This window comes from Saccopteryx bilineata, chromosome 4 (assembly GCF_036850765.1).
Source record: "Saccopteryx bilineata isolate mSacBil1 chromosome 4, mSacBil1_pri_phased_curated, whole genome shotgun sequence".
In the NCBI taxonomy this organism is placed as follows: Eukaryota; Metazoa; Chordata; class Mammalia; order Chiroptera; family Emballonuridae; genus Saccopteryx; species Saccopteryx bilineata.
The window spans coordinates 297,410,814-297,428,672 of record NC_089493.1 but is presented as its reverse complement, the minus strand read 5'-3'; the positions used below and the strand labels follow the sequence as shown (position 1 = coordinate 297,428,672).

Below are 17,859 nucleotides of genomic sequence, written 5' to 3'. Positions count from 1 at the left end.
ATCTATTGACACAATCATATTACTTTTTGTCCTTTGATTTGTTGATGTGGTATATTACATTGATTAATTTACATATTTTGAACAATCATCATGCTCCTGGAATGAATCCCACTTGATCATGATGTATTTTTTTTAATGTATTGTTGTATTCGATTTGCTAGTATTTTGTTTAGGACTTCAGCATCTGTATTCATTAGGATATTGGTCTGTAGTTTCTCTTTTGTGTTGCCCTTGCCACATTTTGATATCAGGGTTATGTTGGCCTCATAAAATGTGTTAGAGAGTATGGCTTCTTCTTCAATTTTTGGAATACTTAATACCTCACCACTTCCCCACCCCCATCTCTTCACTCCTCCATGTGGAAGAAGACCGAGTCGCTCCAGGGTTTTTTCATTTCTGGAGCCCTGGAGACAAGAACGCTGGCCGTCTGGCTTCTCTCCTCTCCAGAGCTCCACTGAGAGTGTGTCTTATCTTCCACCCCTCTTCTCAGCCCTTCTCACCTTTAGTCCGTTTGATACACTACTCTTTTCAGGTGAGACTTCAGGCCCAGCTGGGGTTTTTTTTGCTACATTATAGGTGCTCAATTTATTGAAATTTCAAGGGGAGAGATCAAGGTGAGCTCAAGGTTAGATCAGGGTTATCTCTTACGTTGCCATTGCTCTAATGTCATCTTCCAGATGAGAAATTTAAAATGACTGTGATTAGTAGTGATTTAAAGACCCTAAAGGAAAATCTATGTATGTCCAGGATCCTCAAAGCCACCCTTATTTTCTAAAGTTCAGTTGGATCCATGGGACTCAGCACATAGTTATACTCACTGCTGGAATGTATTGTAGTGATATAGTAAACATTCATGGTTGTATCATAAGAAATGACACGGCAAAGTCTGGAAGAATTGACCTGCAGGCTTCCTCAAATAGCCCCACAAGAGGTCACACAGACCACACACACTCTTGCTCCAGCAATGAAAATCCAGCAAAGTGTTCGTGATGTTCTTGTACGTGGAAGTCCATTAGAGACGTAGTACCCAAAGTTTTTAATGGGGATCTGGTCCGGTAGGCACCCTTTACCTAGCAAGTACCAAAATTCCAAACTGCTAACATGTAGGTATCTAGCATAAACCATTAGGCACAGTCACTATCATTTAGGGAAAGTTTCATATCAGTGTAGGGTACAGTTTACCAGCCAAATGTCTACCTTGCAACCATGACCTTCTGATAGTCTCAAACCTTCTTAGTTAGCTTTTTTTTTCACAGTAAATAACATGCAATATCAGAAAGGTAATGCTATCAGAGAGAGAAGAACCATAAAAAGAAGTTACAGGAAATTGCTAGAAATTAAAAAACATGCTTTTTAATGAGGAATGCTTTGGACAGACTTAGTAGACTTGACCGTGATGAAGAACAAATCAGAGAATCGAGTATAAGACAGTTGAATTTACAGAAACTGAGCCTGAGCAGTGGTAATGTCACAGTGGATAGAGCATCAATGTGGGTGCCGAGGACCCAGGTTCAAAACCCCAAGGTCACCAGCTTGAGTATGGGCTCATCTGGCTTGAGCACAGGCTCACCAGCTTGAGTGTGGGGCAGCTGGCTTGAGCGTGGGAAAAAAGACATGGTCCCATGGTCACTGGCTTGAGCAAGGGGTCGTTGGCTTGGCCTGAGACCCACCCCCACCAAGGCACATATGAGAAGGAATCAAGGAAAAACTCAAGTGCCACAACTATGAGTTGATGCTTCTCATCTCCTTTCATATACTTCTCTTTCTCACACAAAAAAAAGAAAGAAATTACACAAACTGAAATGCAAAGAAAAAACAAAATATAAAAATCCAGAAAAAGCATTCAAAAGGTATAGGACAATATCAAATGGTATAACATTTATATAATTGGAATTCCAAAAAGGAGATGAGAAAATAGAACTGAAGAAATAATGGCAGAAAATTTTTCCAAAATTAATGATAGATGTCAAACCACAGATTGAAGAAACTCAGAGAATACAAAGTAGGATAAATACATCACACACACACATGCACACATACACACCTACACATTTAAACTACTGTAAAGCAAACACAAAGAGAACATCTTGAAAGCAGCAGAGAGGTGGAAAAGGCCACATTGCCCGCCAGGAGCAAGCCTGAGAATACAACTGACTTCTAGCTTACAATGGATTTTTTTTTTTTTTTAGAAAATTAAATTTTACAGGATGACATTGGTAAATAAGAATACATGGATTTCAGGCAGATATCTCTATAGTATTTGAACTGTTAATTGCCTTATGTGCCCATCACCCAAAGTCAGATCATTTTCTGTCACCATATATTTGTCCCTCTTTACTCCCCTCCCCCCTCCCCCTGACATCCTCTCTCCCTGGTAACCACCTCACTTTTATCTGTGTCCAGTGTTATATTATATCCCACCTATGTGTGAAATCATACTGTCCTCAGCTTTTTCTGATTTACTTATTTCACTCAGTAGAGTGATATTTGCAATGGAATACTGCTCAGCCAATTACAGCAACATGGGTAGAGCTTGAGGACAATTGGATTTTTTAAAACATAGATACATTTCTCTAATATTTCTTGGAGGTAGTCTATAACATAAAACAGGTCTTAATGGCTAAAGTTTAATTTGACATGCTTTCCATTTTTGTCTAGTATGAGGTATAGTATTGAAAAAAAATCTCTGAACTCAGGAGAAATATATTTTAATGCCAATACTGTCCTTATTAACTACATAATTTTGATCAACACATTTCACTTTCTTTTAAATTTATTTATTTTTAATTTATTGTGATGACATCGTTCACCAAACCATACAGGTGTCAAGTGTACAACTCAATAGAACACCATCTGCACACGGCATCGTACATTCTCCGCCTCAAGATACATCTTTGTCAATCCCCATCTCTGCCCCTGTACCTCCTCCTCCACCTTCACCCCCTTCCCTCTGTCCATCCCCATCTCTGCCCCTGTGCCTCCTCCTTCACCTTCACCCCCCTTCTGTCCATCCCCATCTCTGCCCCTGTGCCTCCTCCTCCACCTTCACCCCCTTCCCTCTGTCCATCCCCATCTCTGCCCCTGTGCCTCCTCCTCCACCTTCACCCCCTCTGTCCATCCCCATCTCTGCCCTGTGCCCCCTCCTCCACCTTCACCCCCTTCCCTCTGTCCATCCCCATCTCTTCCCCTGTGCCTCCTCCTCCACCTTCACCCCCTTCCCTCTGTCCATCCCCATCTCTGCCCCTGTGCCCCCTCCTCCACCTTCACCCCCTTCCCTCTGTCCATCCCCATCTCTTCCCCTGTGCCTCCTCCTCCACCTTCACCCCCTTCCCTCTGTCCATCCCCATCTCTGCCCCTGTGCCTCCTCCTCCACCTTCACCCCCTTCCCTCTGTCCATCCCCATCTCTGCCCCTGTGCTCCCTCCTCCACCTTCACCCCCTTCCCTCTGTCCATCCCCATCTCTGCCCCTGTGCCTCCTCCTTCACCTTCACCCCCCTTCTGTCCATCCCCATCTCTGCCCCTGTGCCTCCTCCTCCACCTTCACCCCGTTCCCTCTGTCCATCCCCATCTCTGCCCCTGTGCCTCCTCCTCCACCTTCACCCCCTCTGTCCATCACCATCTCTGCCCCTGTGCCTCCTCCTCCACCTTCACCCCCTCTGTCCATCCCCATCTCTGCCCCTGTGCCTCCTCCTCCACCTTCACCCCCTTCCCTCTGGCTCTCGCCACCCCGTTGTCTGTGAACATACTTGACTTTTTGAGCATTGATTTATTTTCATTTACAAAATAAAAAACAATATTGCCTATTTATATAGGTTTCTATGAGAACTGAATTGTGTAAATATGTCAAAACACTATGATTTACTGATATTTGTGATATCTGATTTGTGTTGACTTTTCTACTACAGGAGTACCAGCTCATAATTGGGCTTAGAAACTGGATGATCTGGACTTCCTATTTCTTCACAGTCTTCTTTTTTTATATTATCATTATCACTTTGATATGTGGGATATTCCTTGTCAAGGCAAGTGTCTAATTCTGTGCTATCCAATATAAATTTAATAAATCATATTAAAGTTTTAGTATCCACTATAAAATTTAAAGAGTAAAAAGAACTGGTGAAACTATTTTAATAATATACTTAATTTAACCAAATATATATAAAATATTTCAACACACAACCAATTTTAAAATTAAGATATTTTACATTCTTTTTTGTGCGAAGTCTTCAAACTACAGTGTGTTTTATTTTTACAGCACATTAATTTATATGCAATATTTTTATTAGAAATACTTAGTATTTGATACTTTTTAAATTGAAATTGAAATAATTATAATAAAAATTCAGTTCCTCAGTCACATTAACTACTTTTCCGGTACCCAGTAGTTACCTGTGGTTCATGTTCACTGCAGTAGGGATTTCAGTTCTTCCTGATGGCAGTCTTTTCAGAGGGACACAGTGATTTCTGTCGAGTGTGTGCCGATTGTCTCAGGTTGCCGTGACGATGAACAATGGCTTATATTGTCTCCACTGTGGAAACTCATAGGCTGCTGAATCTCTGAGAAAAAAGAACAAAAACATAAATCCTCCTATAATTAATAAGTTACTTAGTTCCCTTTCAGCTCATTGAGCTTCTGTCAGTGAGCAGTGTGATGCCTCCTGGGGGCCGTCACTTCCCCCCTCCCCTGGGTCTGTGTGACATGAGCTGCAGTGTGCGGTGTGCCTCACACCTGTTCTGTTTCCCTGCAGGTGTCCAGCCAGGAGCCGCTCCTGCGCTTCAGTGATTTCAGTCTCATCTTTGCCTTTCTTATTTGTTACGCCATTGCGTCCATATTGTATGGCTTTATGATTAGCACATTCTTCAGTAAAGGTGAGTCGGACTTTCTCCTGTGCACGCTTCTTTTTTAATTGGCCAAAATAGGGTCATATTTGGGTGCTCCTTTGAGCTACTTCTTATATGGTCTTGGTTCAGATTCGGTCATAGAAGATTACACACGAGATGATTTAACAGGCGATAAAGAGAGCATTGGAAAAAATATGTCCCAATGTGTATATTTAAAAGGATATAAGAACTCTAACAAAAATGAAGACTATAAAAAATAAAAGAATATAAAATAAAATTGTGAGCAATGAGAACTTAGCATGAATAAACAGTGCTTCCTAGAGAAGTTGTTTCAGATCACTTCTGAGAGAAACTCAGGGATGGAGATACTTGTTCACCCACTAGTTTGTTCGGTGTGTCCTTTGTGGGCTTTACCATGTGGCAAGGCTCTGTAGACAGGGAAACGGACTCTCTGTGTGCGTTCACACAAGAAAAACATGTGAGACTAAATAACCCCAGATTGGTCTGTTAAAGGTTTTGTATATGATTCTCTATTAGAAATTTTTAATCACATTCCAAAAGATCAAGGAATATCTTCTTTTAGACCAGTGGTTCTCAACCTTTCTAATGCCGTGACCCCGCAAAACAGTTCCTCATGTTGCGGTAACCCCAAACCAAAAAATAATTTTGGTGGCTACTTCATAACTGTAATTTTGCTACAGTTATGATTCGGAATGTAAATACCTGATATGCATTATGTATTTTCCGATGGCTTTAGGCGACCCTGCCGGGGTCGCGACCCACAGGTTGAGAACCGCTATTTTAGACTATAAGCATTAACCATTATTCCTTCCATATTTTTCTTCTGTACCTGAACCATTAAAATACCATCCCTATCACACTATTTTAGGGTATAATACAGCTTTACAGGTAAGACTTTAACTATAAGGCAATTTAACTTTTAATGTATTATCACAGAAATCATCTAGTTGATTGGTTTTCACAATTTACAATTGGTATTTATAATTTTGCAGACAAGAATTATGCAGGTTGGAGACTCCTATCATTAGAAAAGCCTGCTTGGAGATTGGCCTTTGGCTGGCATCTGGGAACTTAAATTTGGGGAGGAGTCCCATCATTCTCTCATAAGAGTGGCTCACAGCCCTAAACTGTACAAGCAGTGTGGTTTATATGAACATGTGCTTTTCTTCTTGGGGTCTGGAACCTTGATATATGTCTGATAGAGAATGCCTATGTGACCAGCCCCAGGTAAAAACCTTGGTCACTGAATCTCTAATGAACATCTGGTCAACATTTCAGACTGGGGGAATTAAGCTTAACCTGTGTGACTATACCAAGAGATAACTCTTGGAATCTTGTACTTGGTTTCCTCTGGACTTTTCCAAAGCTTCTTTTCCCTGTACGGAGTATGCTGATTATCCTTCTCTTGCTATCACAACATTTTTATTAATCACAGCTGTGACAACAACTACAGGCTAAATCAGAGGTTGGACACCTTTTTGGCTGAGAGAGCCATGAACGCCACATGTTTTAAAATGTAATTCCATAAGAGCCATGCAACGACCCATGTACGTTACACATTATCCAATAAAAACTTGGTGTTGTCCCAGAGGACAGCTGTGATTGGCTCCAGCCACCCGCAACCATGAACATGAGCAGTAGGAAATGAATGGATTGTAATACATGAGAATGTTTTATATTTTAACGTTTATATTTTTATTAAAGATTTGTCTGCGAGCCAGATGCAGCCATCAAAAGAGCCACATCTGGCTTGCGAGCCACGGGTTCCCGACCCCTGTGTGGGCCAAGTTACTGAACTCTGGAGGACCAAGAAAACAATTAGCACAATGAAATAACTGATAAAAATAATGTGTTGAGCTAATAGAAAGGGATACATTAAAGAACAAGATAAGATTGCCTGACAAATGGATAAAACTTAAAGGAAAGGGACTTTATTTCTGGATGCATAATAGACTAAATAATTGCAATTACTTTCCTAACTAAAACAATTAAAATGTATGTTTTTCAAACTTATTTTTTAATATGTGGCTTTAAATACTTTTACAATGTATAGCTCTACAAAGATGGAATAACCTCATTCCACCCAAGTTCTTCCCCTTATTATTAAAATTCTGAACACTGTAGTAAGCGTAGGAGTCTCTGGAAAGTGCAAGGAAGAAGAAGGTGAACTGCCTAGAGACTTCAGAACTTGAGGAATGACACGACCTCAAGTTCCCTGGGTTTTCTTATCCCTCCCCATATATCTGAAAAACCATCACAGAAGTCTTTAGTCTGCAACCAAGAATACACAAAAAAGTTCAATAAAAGTCTGTAATCCTGACCCAAAATACTAGGAAAAGGGTGGTCTAACAAGAGAAAGGTTTTGGGCAATATATTCTAGATTTCATCCAAGCACTGAGGGAAAAACCATTACACCCCAACCTACATGACTGAAGCAGGGTTGAGACAGAAGTTGCTTCTCTACCCCAAACCCCTACTCTCCAGAGTCGGGCAGTATTATAATTACCTTGCTAAGGTACTGCTAGCAGGGTCTGATAGCAATCTGAGCTTTTATCCACATACAACACTGGTAAGACAACAGGTAGTACAAGTTCTGTAAGCACCCCTGTTATCAACAAGGCCCAGTGGGGAGCTGAACTTCAGTCCACTCGACAGCAGTGAGACTGAACAAGTGTGGTGCAGAGCCAGTCCACCGTCTCCCCACTCCCAGCAGTGAGACTGAACAAGTGTGGTGCAGAGCCAGTCCACCATCTCCCCACTCCACAGCAGTGAGACTGAACAAGTGTGGTGCAGAGCCAGTCCGCCATCTCCCCACTCGACAGCAGTGAGACTGAACAAGTGTGGTGCAGAGCCAGTCCACCATCTCCCCACTCCACAGCAGTGAGACTGAACAAGTGTGGTGCAGAGCCAGTCCACCATCTCCCCACTCGACAGCAGTGAGACTGACAAGTGTGGTGCAGAGCCAATCCACCGTCTCCCCACTCCCAGCAGTGAGACTGAACAAGTGTGGTGCAGAGCCAGTCCACCATCTCCCCACTCCACAGCAGTGAGACTGAACAAGTGTGGTGCAGAGCCAGTCCACCATCTCCCCACTCAACACCATGAGACTGAACAAGTGTGGTGCAGAGCCAGTCCACCGTCTCCCCACTCCCAGCAGTGAGACTGAACAAGTGTGATGCAGAGCCAGTCCACCATCTCCCCACTCAACAGCAGTGAGACTGAACAAGTGTGGTGCAGAGCCAGTCCACCATCTCCCCACTCCACAGCAGTGAGACTGAACAAGTGTGGTGCAGAGCCAGTCCACCATCTCCCCACTCAACACCATGAGACTGAACAAGTGTGGTGCAGAGCCAGTCCGCCATCCCCCCACTCGACAGCAGTGAGACTGAACAAGTGTGGTGCAGAGCCAGTCCACCATCTCCCCACTCAACACCATGAGACTGAACAAGTGTGGTGCAGAGCCAGTCCACCATCTCCCCACTCCACAGCAGGGAGACTGAACAAGTGTGGTGCAGAGCCAGTCCGCCATCTCCCCACTCCCAGCAGGGAGACTGAACAAGTGTGGTGCAGAGCCAGTCCGCCATCTCCCCACTCCCAGCAGGGAGACTGAACAAGTGTGGTGCAGAGCCAGTCCGCCATCTCCCCACTCCCAGCAGGGAGACTGAACAAGTGTGGTGCAGAGCCAGTCCGCCATCTCCCCACTCCCAGCAGGGAGACTGAACAAGTGTGGTGCAGAGCCAGTCCGCCATCTCCCCACTCCCAGCAGGGAGACTGAACAAGTGTGGTGCAGAGCCAGTCCGCCATCTCCCCACTCCCAGCAGGGAGACTGAACAAGTGTGGTGCAGAGCCAGTCCGCCATCTCCCCACTCCCAGCAGGGAGACTGAACAAGTGTGGTGCAGAGCCAGTCCGCCATCTCCCCACTCCCAGCAGGGAGACTGAACAAGTGTGGTGCAGAGCCAGTCCGCCATCTCCCCACTCCCAGCAGGGAGACTGAACAAGTGTGGTGCAGAGCCAGTCCGCCATCTCCCCACTCCCAGCAGGGAGACTGAACAAGTGTGGTGCAGAGCCAGTCCGCCATCTCCCCACTCCCAGCAGGGAGACTGAACAAGTGTGGTGCAGAGCCAGTCCACCATCTCCCCCACTCCACAGCAGTGAGACTGACAAGTGTGGTGCAGAGCCAGTCCGCCGTCTCCCCCACTCCCAGCCTGCAGCCTCACTGAGGCGCAGCGGGAAGCTGAGCTCCTCTCAGCGCTCACAGGAAATGAGGTGATGTGAAACAGGGCCCCATTTCCATTAGGAAGGTGTCAGCAGAGCCAAGGAGAGATCTGAACTCCCACCCCATCCATCTGTAGTCAGGCACTGTATGTCATTACCCCCCTTTTTCCAAGGAAGTGTCAGCAGGGAAGAGAAACATACATGCCCACCTGACCTTTATGTTACAGCTTCACAGACTATCAGCTTAAAGATAAAATAATTAGAATCCAGAGTATCATTATACCTCAATGTTCAGGACACAATAAAAAGCCACTCGTTGCAGTTAAAAAAAAAAAAAAAAAACAGGAAAATCATTAGTGAGAAATGACAAGAGACACCAATACTCTGATGAAAGAGATATTGTAATTACCTGATTAAAAATTTAAGCAGACATTATAAGAAAAAAGCTTCCTCAAGCAATTATGAATTCCCTTAAAACAAATGGAAAAATTGAAATCTGAGAAACAGAAGTTATAAATAAGAGCTAAGTGGAAATTAGTGTCCTGAAGAACACAGTAACAAATATGAAACTTAAGTAAAATGAAAATAAGAGAATAAATGAAATTGAGAACAGATCAGTAGATTTATACATTTTGACTAATGACAAAAAATTGATACAATAACTAAAATCTCAAGGACTGTAGAATAACAATATATCTAATATGCATGTCACTGAAGTATCAAAAGGCAAGTAGAAAAATGTGGGACTGAAAGAGTGTTCAAATAAATAATGGCTGAAATTTTATCATCTGGTAAAAAACAGAGACTTATAATCTCAAGAAGCTGAGTAAACCCCACATGAGATACACTCAAAGAAATTCATGCCAACACAGAATTATAATTAAACTTCCGAAAACTAAAGACAGTGCTCATTTTTGCTAGCTATTAGAGAAATGCAGATCAAAACTACAATGAGATAGTGCCTTACCTCTGTTAGATTAGCTATTATCAACAAGACAGTTAATAACAAGAGTTGGAGAGGCTGTGGAGAAAAAGGAACCCTCATTCACTGCTGGTGGAAATGTGAACTGGTACAGCCAGTATGAAAAACAGCCTGGTGGTTCCTTAGAAAATAATAGAACTACTATATGATCCAGTGATGCCTCTATTGGATGTCCACCCAAAACACTTGACAACACTAGATTGCAAAGACACGTGCACCCCCATGTTCACTGCAGCATTGTTCACAGTAGCAAGACATGGAAACAACCAAAGTGTCCCTCGATAGAGGACTGGATAAAGAAGATGTGGTACATATACACACTGGAAAACTACTCAGCCATAAGAAATGATGACATTGCCATTTACAACAACATGGATGGACCTTGAGAACATTATACTGAGTGAAATAAATAAATCAAACAAAGCTAAGAACTGGATGATTTCACACATAAGTGGGATATAAAACTGAGACTCATGGACACAGATCAAAGGGAGGTGGTTATCAAGCAAAGGAGGGGGAAGTAAAGAGACGCAAATTCATGATGACAAAAAACGATTTGACTTTTGGTGATGGGCACAGAGCACAACAGTTCATAAGCTGAAATCTATGTAGTTTTATTGAGCGATGCCACCCCATTAAATTTAATTTTCTAAATAATAACTTAAAAATACTAAAAACAAACAAACAAAAAAACTAAGGACAGTGAAAAAACTAGAAAGCCAAAGGAAAACAATGCATTAATTACAGGGGAATGATAATTTGAATGACTGCAAATTTTTCATTTAAAATCAGGAGGAAATAGTATGTTTTTCAAATGCTGAAGAAAAGAACTGCCGACTGAATTTTATATCCAGCAAAACTATCCTCCAGGAATGAATAGGAAATAAAGGCATCCTAAAGAAAAGGAAAATGAAGAGAGTATGTTACTTGCAAGCCTACCCTTAAGAAATCACTAATGGAAATTTTCTAAACAGAAAAGACATTATAACAAGTCTTAGAACTCTACAAAGAAAATAGGTAAAAGTAGACATCAGTAGAATATTATTCTTACTGGTTTTTTAGGTCAAATTTTGTTGTATGAGCCAATATAGTGCTCAGTGTAGCTAAATACTTAAAACATTTAGTTATAAAGTAAGTAAGTTAAAGTAACCTCAATGGAAGTAAGTGTTTTATAACTAAAAGTGATAAGACACAGAAATTGTAGTGCTGTGGCCATATGCCAAAAATGCTGACAGCTGTCAGAAAAGATGCAAGGAGTTCATTATCCATAGAACCTCCAGAGTGAATGCAGCCCTGTCAGCACGATGCTCAGATGCATAATTGATTCCCTACCCTCGGTGCTTTTGTTACCAGGCCTCCTTATTTAGGGCCTTTGGCTGAGGTTGACTCAGGTGGTTTTGCAGAGACTCTTAGTGTCTCTGAGAGCTTGAAGACACTTTGCTCCACTCTGACTACACTCAACTTAGGTAAAAGAAATTAGGAAGTTTTTCTTTATTCTTTTTTTTTAAGTGAGAGGAAGGGAAATACAGAGACAGACTCCTGTATTGCCCCAACTGGGATCCCCCCAACAGCCCCCATCTGGGGCTGATGCTCTGCCCATCTGGGACTACTCACAACCAAGCTATTTTTAGCACCTGAGGTGGAAGCCATCCCCAGCACCCAGGACCAATGTGTTTGAATCAATCGAGCCAGGCTGTGGGAGGGGAAGAGGGAAAGAAGGGGGAGGGTTGAGGAGCAGATGGTCACTTCTCCTGTGTGCCCTGACCAGAATCAAATCCGAGACTTCCAGACACCAGGTTGGTGCTCTCCCACTGAGCCAACTAGCCAGGGCTGGAAGTTTTTCTAAGAAAAAGAAACTTTATCCTAGATGTGTATTTATAGGCCAAAAAAAAAAATTTACATATAGAGTTCAGTACTAAGTGGTTTTAAGCATCTACTGAGGGTCTTAGAATATATCCATTGTGGATAAGTGGAATGACTATATTATAAATTAAGCACCAACAAATTGGATAACTAGAAGAAATGCGTAATTCCTCCAAAGATACACTCTACCAAGACCGAATTATGAAGAAAAAGAAAACCTGAAGAGACTGATAAGAAACATGGAGATTGAGTCAGAAATCAAGCCTGTCAGAACAAAGAAAAGCCCCAGGACCAGATGGTTTCACAGATGAATTCTACCAAACATTTAAACGTGAAGCTTCTCAAACTCCAGAAACTTGAAGAATGGAGAAGATTGTTAATCTCATTTAATGAGTCCAGCATCATTCTGACCCAAAGCAAGCCTGAGACACCAGAAGAAAACTACAGTTTAACTGCCATTATGAACAACAGAATACTAGTGTGCTGAATTCACAGGCACATTACAAAGATCATAGACCACAACTAACTGGGATTTATCTCTGGATACAAAGATGTTTCAGCATACACATATTAATTAGTAGGTTACACAACGTTAATAGAACAAAAGATAAAAATCATTTAATAATCTCAATAAATACAGAGAAGCAGTTGAAAATCCAGTATACTTTCATGAAAATATACTCAACTAATTAAGTATAAAAGGAAGGTACCTCAACATAATAATGGCCATATATGAAAAGATCACAGCTAATATTAAACTAAATAGTAAAAACTGAAAGCTTTTTTATTTTTTTAGAATGCACCAAGGGTCCTAGGGGAGACCACCTCACAATTCCCTATACAGGTTTCATGAGATAGCCCCAACCCCCAGTCCGTACAGGTATTCATTGATACAAACAGAAGCAGGGAAGAGAATGAGGAAGTCAGGAAGGAGAACTTCTTTAGAGCAGACAAAAGAATAAAGGAAATAATTCACTTTTGAGATATTTGCCCTGCCTATTTAATCAGAATTGCTAATTCTATCCCAGGTGTGTTGTGTTCAGCACAGTGCTATGTTCAGTACTTTTGTCAGTGACACCATTGTGGATTTTGCCTCAGGGCATGGAACTCTATCCCTGTTCTGTGTTCCTGTTCAGAGCCTCTACATCGTGTATCTTTCTGTTTGCGTTTTGCATCTAAGATCGAGAATGGGCAAGGGTGACCATTCTCACTACTTTGTTCAACAAAATACTGGAAGTCTTAGCCAGAGAAATTGGGGTGGGGTATTTAAATTGGAAAGAAAGAGGTAAGACTATCTGTTAAGAACAGGTCTTTTATGTAGGAAATTATAAAGACTCCATTAAAAATGTTAGAACTAATAAATTCTGTTAAGTGCTGAATACAAAATCAACACACAAAAACAAATTGCATTTGTATACATGAACAATTATTCAAAAGAAAACACTCTCTGGACTCCACACATATGTAGTGGCTGAGAATTCGGAGTGATATCTCAGTTGCAAATAACCCCTTAAAAGCATGGGGTCTCAACCTCACTATGCTCATCAGTTCAGAGCATCAGAGCCAGGAAGAAAAATCCACAAAACATTTGGCTGTGAAAATAACCAGGGATTCTGTCTGCGAAGGAGAGACAGAGTATGCTAGAAAGTCAGGCACCCACTTAAAGGCCAACACACAAAATCCCACTCACATTTACTTACCCTGGGCTCCCACACAGTGAGAGTGGCTCAGAGCAGAATACAGTCATGTGAGAAGAGTTTAGAATGGGTGATGCTGGAGAAATAGCTTCAAGGGCAATTGGCAGGATCCCTGCGCTGAGTCCCTTTCCCAAACAACCCACAGAGGCCATCTTCCTTGGGTCGGTATGCCCCTCGTTATGGCACCAGCCTGAGGGAATACAGTGGCCCTATCCCCCCAACTCCCTGTCACCCTACCCTGTGGAGCTCACACAAGTACAAAAGTCAAGTTTACTGGTATGAGAAGATTGGGTGTAGGAGAAACTGATTTGTGTGGCTCTGAGATGGGGACATTTTCCCACCTTCCTGTGAGCCTGACAGGTGCTACCTCCTCTCAGGAGAACCACTAGCTGCACCTTCCCAAGTCCTGGTAACACCAGCCCACTGAGATCATGCTGTCCAAGAGGTCTGGGCAGAATCTGGACAGATGGAGTTGTGTGGCTCTAAAATAATGGCCATTTTTCCCATGCGTGCTTGACTGGTGTGGAGTCCTTCCTCCACAGAGCCAAGTCTGGGTTGTTTAGCCTGATAAATTTTTCAGGCCTCTCCCTGATGACCCCCTGACATCCGGACACACCACAGTGTCTTTGGGTACCCAGTGAGTGATGGTCAGCCTTGGTGCACCCTGGAACATTTGCTTGTAGCCTCAGATTCAGAACTGGCACCAAATTTGAATCTGTATCAGTCTGGTGAAGACCACTCACCCATACCTCAATTAGAACATACTTCACACACTCACATACAACCAGAGGTTTGTCTTTTTCAGTGACAGAGCTCAACAGGCAGTTGGCAAACAGAGGCGGGCAGAGCCAAATGATGGCATGGATTGGCCCTTTTGCTGGCCCCCCTGTGCTCGGTGCTGGTGGAAGCCAGCTTTGCCACACAGCTAGACCCTCTGAGCACACACTCAGCCCAGCACAGGCATGGACTGGGCCTTTTGCTGGCCCCCCTGTGCTCGGTGCTGGGGGAAGCCAGCTTTGCCACACAGCTAGACCCTCTGAGCACATGCTCAGCCCAGCACAGGCATGGACTGGGCCTTTTGCTGGCCCCCCTGTGCTCGGTGCTGGGGGAAGCCAGCTTTGCCACACAGCTGGACCCTCTACACACTCAGCCCAACAGCTAGACCCTCTGAGCACACACTCAGCCCAGCACAGGCAGCCACAAACTGGGTTGCTTTGTAACTCCAAACAGATTGCCAACGCCAATCAAAGAAAATGTTTGATAGTGACCTGCACCAGAGTCCCTACAAAAGGTCCCAGAACAGACACATCCCATAACCAGATTCAGACGATATCAAAGCAGGGTACAGTTATCTCCACAAATCACACATCCAAAGGGAGATCTCAGCAGGCACCAGACCCCACTTAGGCAGATCATGCTTTGTGTTTTCATCACCGCGCAGCAGCTCGTACACTGTGCCCAAGGCCGACCCACGCAGTCACCCAGCCTGAGAGCATACCTCATACAGAGAGTTGCCAACAGCAGTCAAGACCCAACTACAGCTTACATCTCAGACAACTCCATACAGCAAGGCTATCGTTTAAAATTGAAGGAGAAATAAAGAGTTTCCAGACAAGGAAAAGCCAGAAGAGTTTGTTACACCAAACCAGTATTATTTTTTTTAAAAAAATGTGAAAGGACCTGCTTAAGAGAAAGAAGAAGAAAAAGAAACATATCTAAAAGAATAAAATGACAATAAACATGTACCTGTCAATAACCACTGTACATGTAAATGGCTTAAATGTTCCAATAAAAAGACATAGGTAGCTGAATGGATAAGAAAGCAAGACTTCAACATGTGTGAAGGGTCTATGGAGTGAGGTCAGTCTGTGCCCACTCTACAATCTTTCTTTAGAAGGTTCTGGAGGAAAACCAGGCAACTTCAAGGGTAGGTGAGCAGCTGACAAGTGGAAGCAGACTTCAAGGAGCTTGGTCCCTTCTACAGAGTGGCCCACATCACAAAGTGGGAAGAAGTTGGCCATTATACACAGATTTAACCCTCCCACACATACCCAGGAACAGTAGAGGCAGTCAAAACCAGTGAACAGAGTGGTAGCTCCAGACAGGTAGCCCATGGCCAGTTACAGACAAAGACTTACATAGACACATACCCAAACCCTGCCCAAGTGTATCCAGAATTAAAACAACCAGTGTTGGGCTTTAGACCACGCCGGAGTTAGTTGGGTTATCAGTGAGGTTAAGAAAGCAATCAGAAGACACCTGGAGGCAAATTGAAAACAACAACCCATTATTTGCGGACAAGCAATCCTATGAGGGAAATTTATAGTAATACAGGTCTACCTGAGAAAGAAGAATAATTGTAAACAGTTTAACATTGCCCCTAAAGGAACTAGGAAAAGAATGACAAACCCCAAAATGAGTAGATAAGGAAAATAATAAAGATCAGAGCAAACAAATGAAATAGAGTCTGAAATAACAATACAAAAGATCAATGAATCCAAGAGCTGGTTCTTTGAAAAGATAAACAAGATTGACAAACTTTTAACCAGGCTCATCAAATAGAAAGAGAGGACCCAACTAAATAAAAAAGAATTGACAAATGATGTCACAAATATAAAAAAAATTGTAAAAATATATTACAATTATACGTTAACAAATTGAACAATCTAAAAGAAATGGATAAATTCCTAGAAACATATCATCTTCCCAAACTGAACAAGTAGAAACAGAATCTACACAGACCAATTATAACTAATGAAATCAGAGCAGTAATTTAAAAATTTCCAATCAGAGCAGTAATTTAAAATTTTCCCAACAGACAAAAGCCTGGACCACGTGGATTCACAGGCAAATTTTACCAAACATTCTAAGAAGAATTAACACCTATCCTTTTCAAACTATTCAAAAATAAAATGCAGCAGGAGGGAAAGCTCCCAAGCTCATTTGACTAGGACAAATTACAAGAAAAATTATAGTTAAATATCACTGATAAGCATAGGTATAAAAATTCTAGACAGAATATTAGCAAACTAAATTCATCAGTACAATTATACAATATGATCAAGTGAGATTTATTCCTGAAATGCAGGATTGGTTCAATAGCTTCAAATTAATGAATGTGATACACCACATAAACAAAATAAAAGATAAAAATTATATCATATCAATGGATAAAGAAAAACCATTTATAATATGAACCTCAGAGTGATGGGAATAGAGGGAACATGCCTCAACATAATAAAGTTCATATGTGACAAACTAACAGTGCTTTTCTTAAGATCAGGAATAATACAGGAAGGTCTTCTCTCACTACTTTTATTCAACATAGTGCTGGAAGACTTAGCCACAGCAATCAGATATAAAGAAGAAATAAAAGGTATCCAAATTGGAAACAAAAAAGTAAAACTTTCATTATTTACAGATGACATATTGTTTATAGACATCCCTAAAAGTTTCACAAAAAAACTACAAGAACTATAAATAAATTGAGTAAATACCAGGATACAAAATAAATATTCAAAAATTAGTTGCATTTTATATATACATCAAAAATGAACTATCAAAAAGGGAAACTAAGAAGGCAACTCCATCTACAGTTGTATCAAAAACTAAAATATTGAGAAATAAATTTAACCAAGGATATAAAAGACCAATACTCAAAAAAAATTATAAAATACTGGAGAAGGAAACTGAAGAAGATACAAATAAATGGAAACATATATCATGTTTATGGATAGAAAGAATTAACATTGTTAAAATACCCATACTACTCAAAGCAATCTATGAATTCAGGGCAATTTCTACCAAAGTGCCAAGTACCGATGGCATATTTCACAGGACTAGAACAAATAATCCAAAATTTTATATAGAACCACAGAACATGTTGAATAGCCACAACAATCCAGAGAAAGCAAGCACTACCGGATATCAAACTCGACTACAAGTCCATAGTAATCAAAGCAGCATGCTACTGGCATAAAAACAGAGTAGACAGCCCAGAAATAAACCCATACCTAGATGGTCAATTAATATTTGACAAGGAAAGTAAAAAACATGATATAATGCGGTAAAGACAGTCTGTAAATGGCATTAAAATTGGACAGCTACAGTTGAAAAGATTAAAGTAGACAACCACCTCCCATCATATACAAGAATAAACTCAAAATGGTTAAAAGACTTAAATATAAGGCTTGGAATTACAAATATTTTAGAAGAAAACAGGCAGTAAAATCTCAGAC

At 41.6% G+C, this 17,859-nt stretch overlaps 1 protein-coding gene across 1 annotated transcript in view; it reads left to right on the top strand.

Annotated features, from left to right (window-relative positions):
• The window catches only part of LOC136335755 (phospholipid-transporting ATPase ABCA3-like), a 164,462-nt gene that overhangs the window by 14,002 nt on the left and 132,601 nt on the right, over positions 1 to 17,859 (top strand). Inside the window, exons 6-7 of the mRNA XM_066276851.1 lie at positions 3,906 to 4,022; positions 4,761 to 4,869. Of these exons, the coding sequence (XP_066132948.1) occupies positions 3,906 to 4,022; positions 4,761 to 4,869 (226 nt within the window). The remainder of the gene's footprint in view (positions 1 to 3,905; positions 4,023 to 4,760; positions 4,870 to 17,859) is intronic.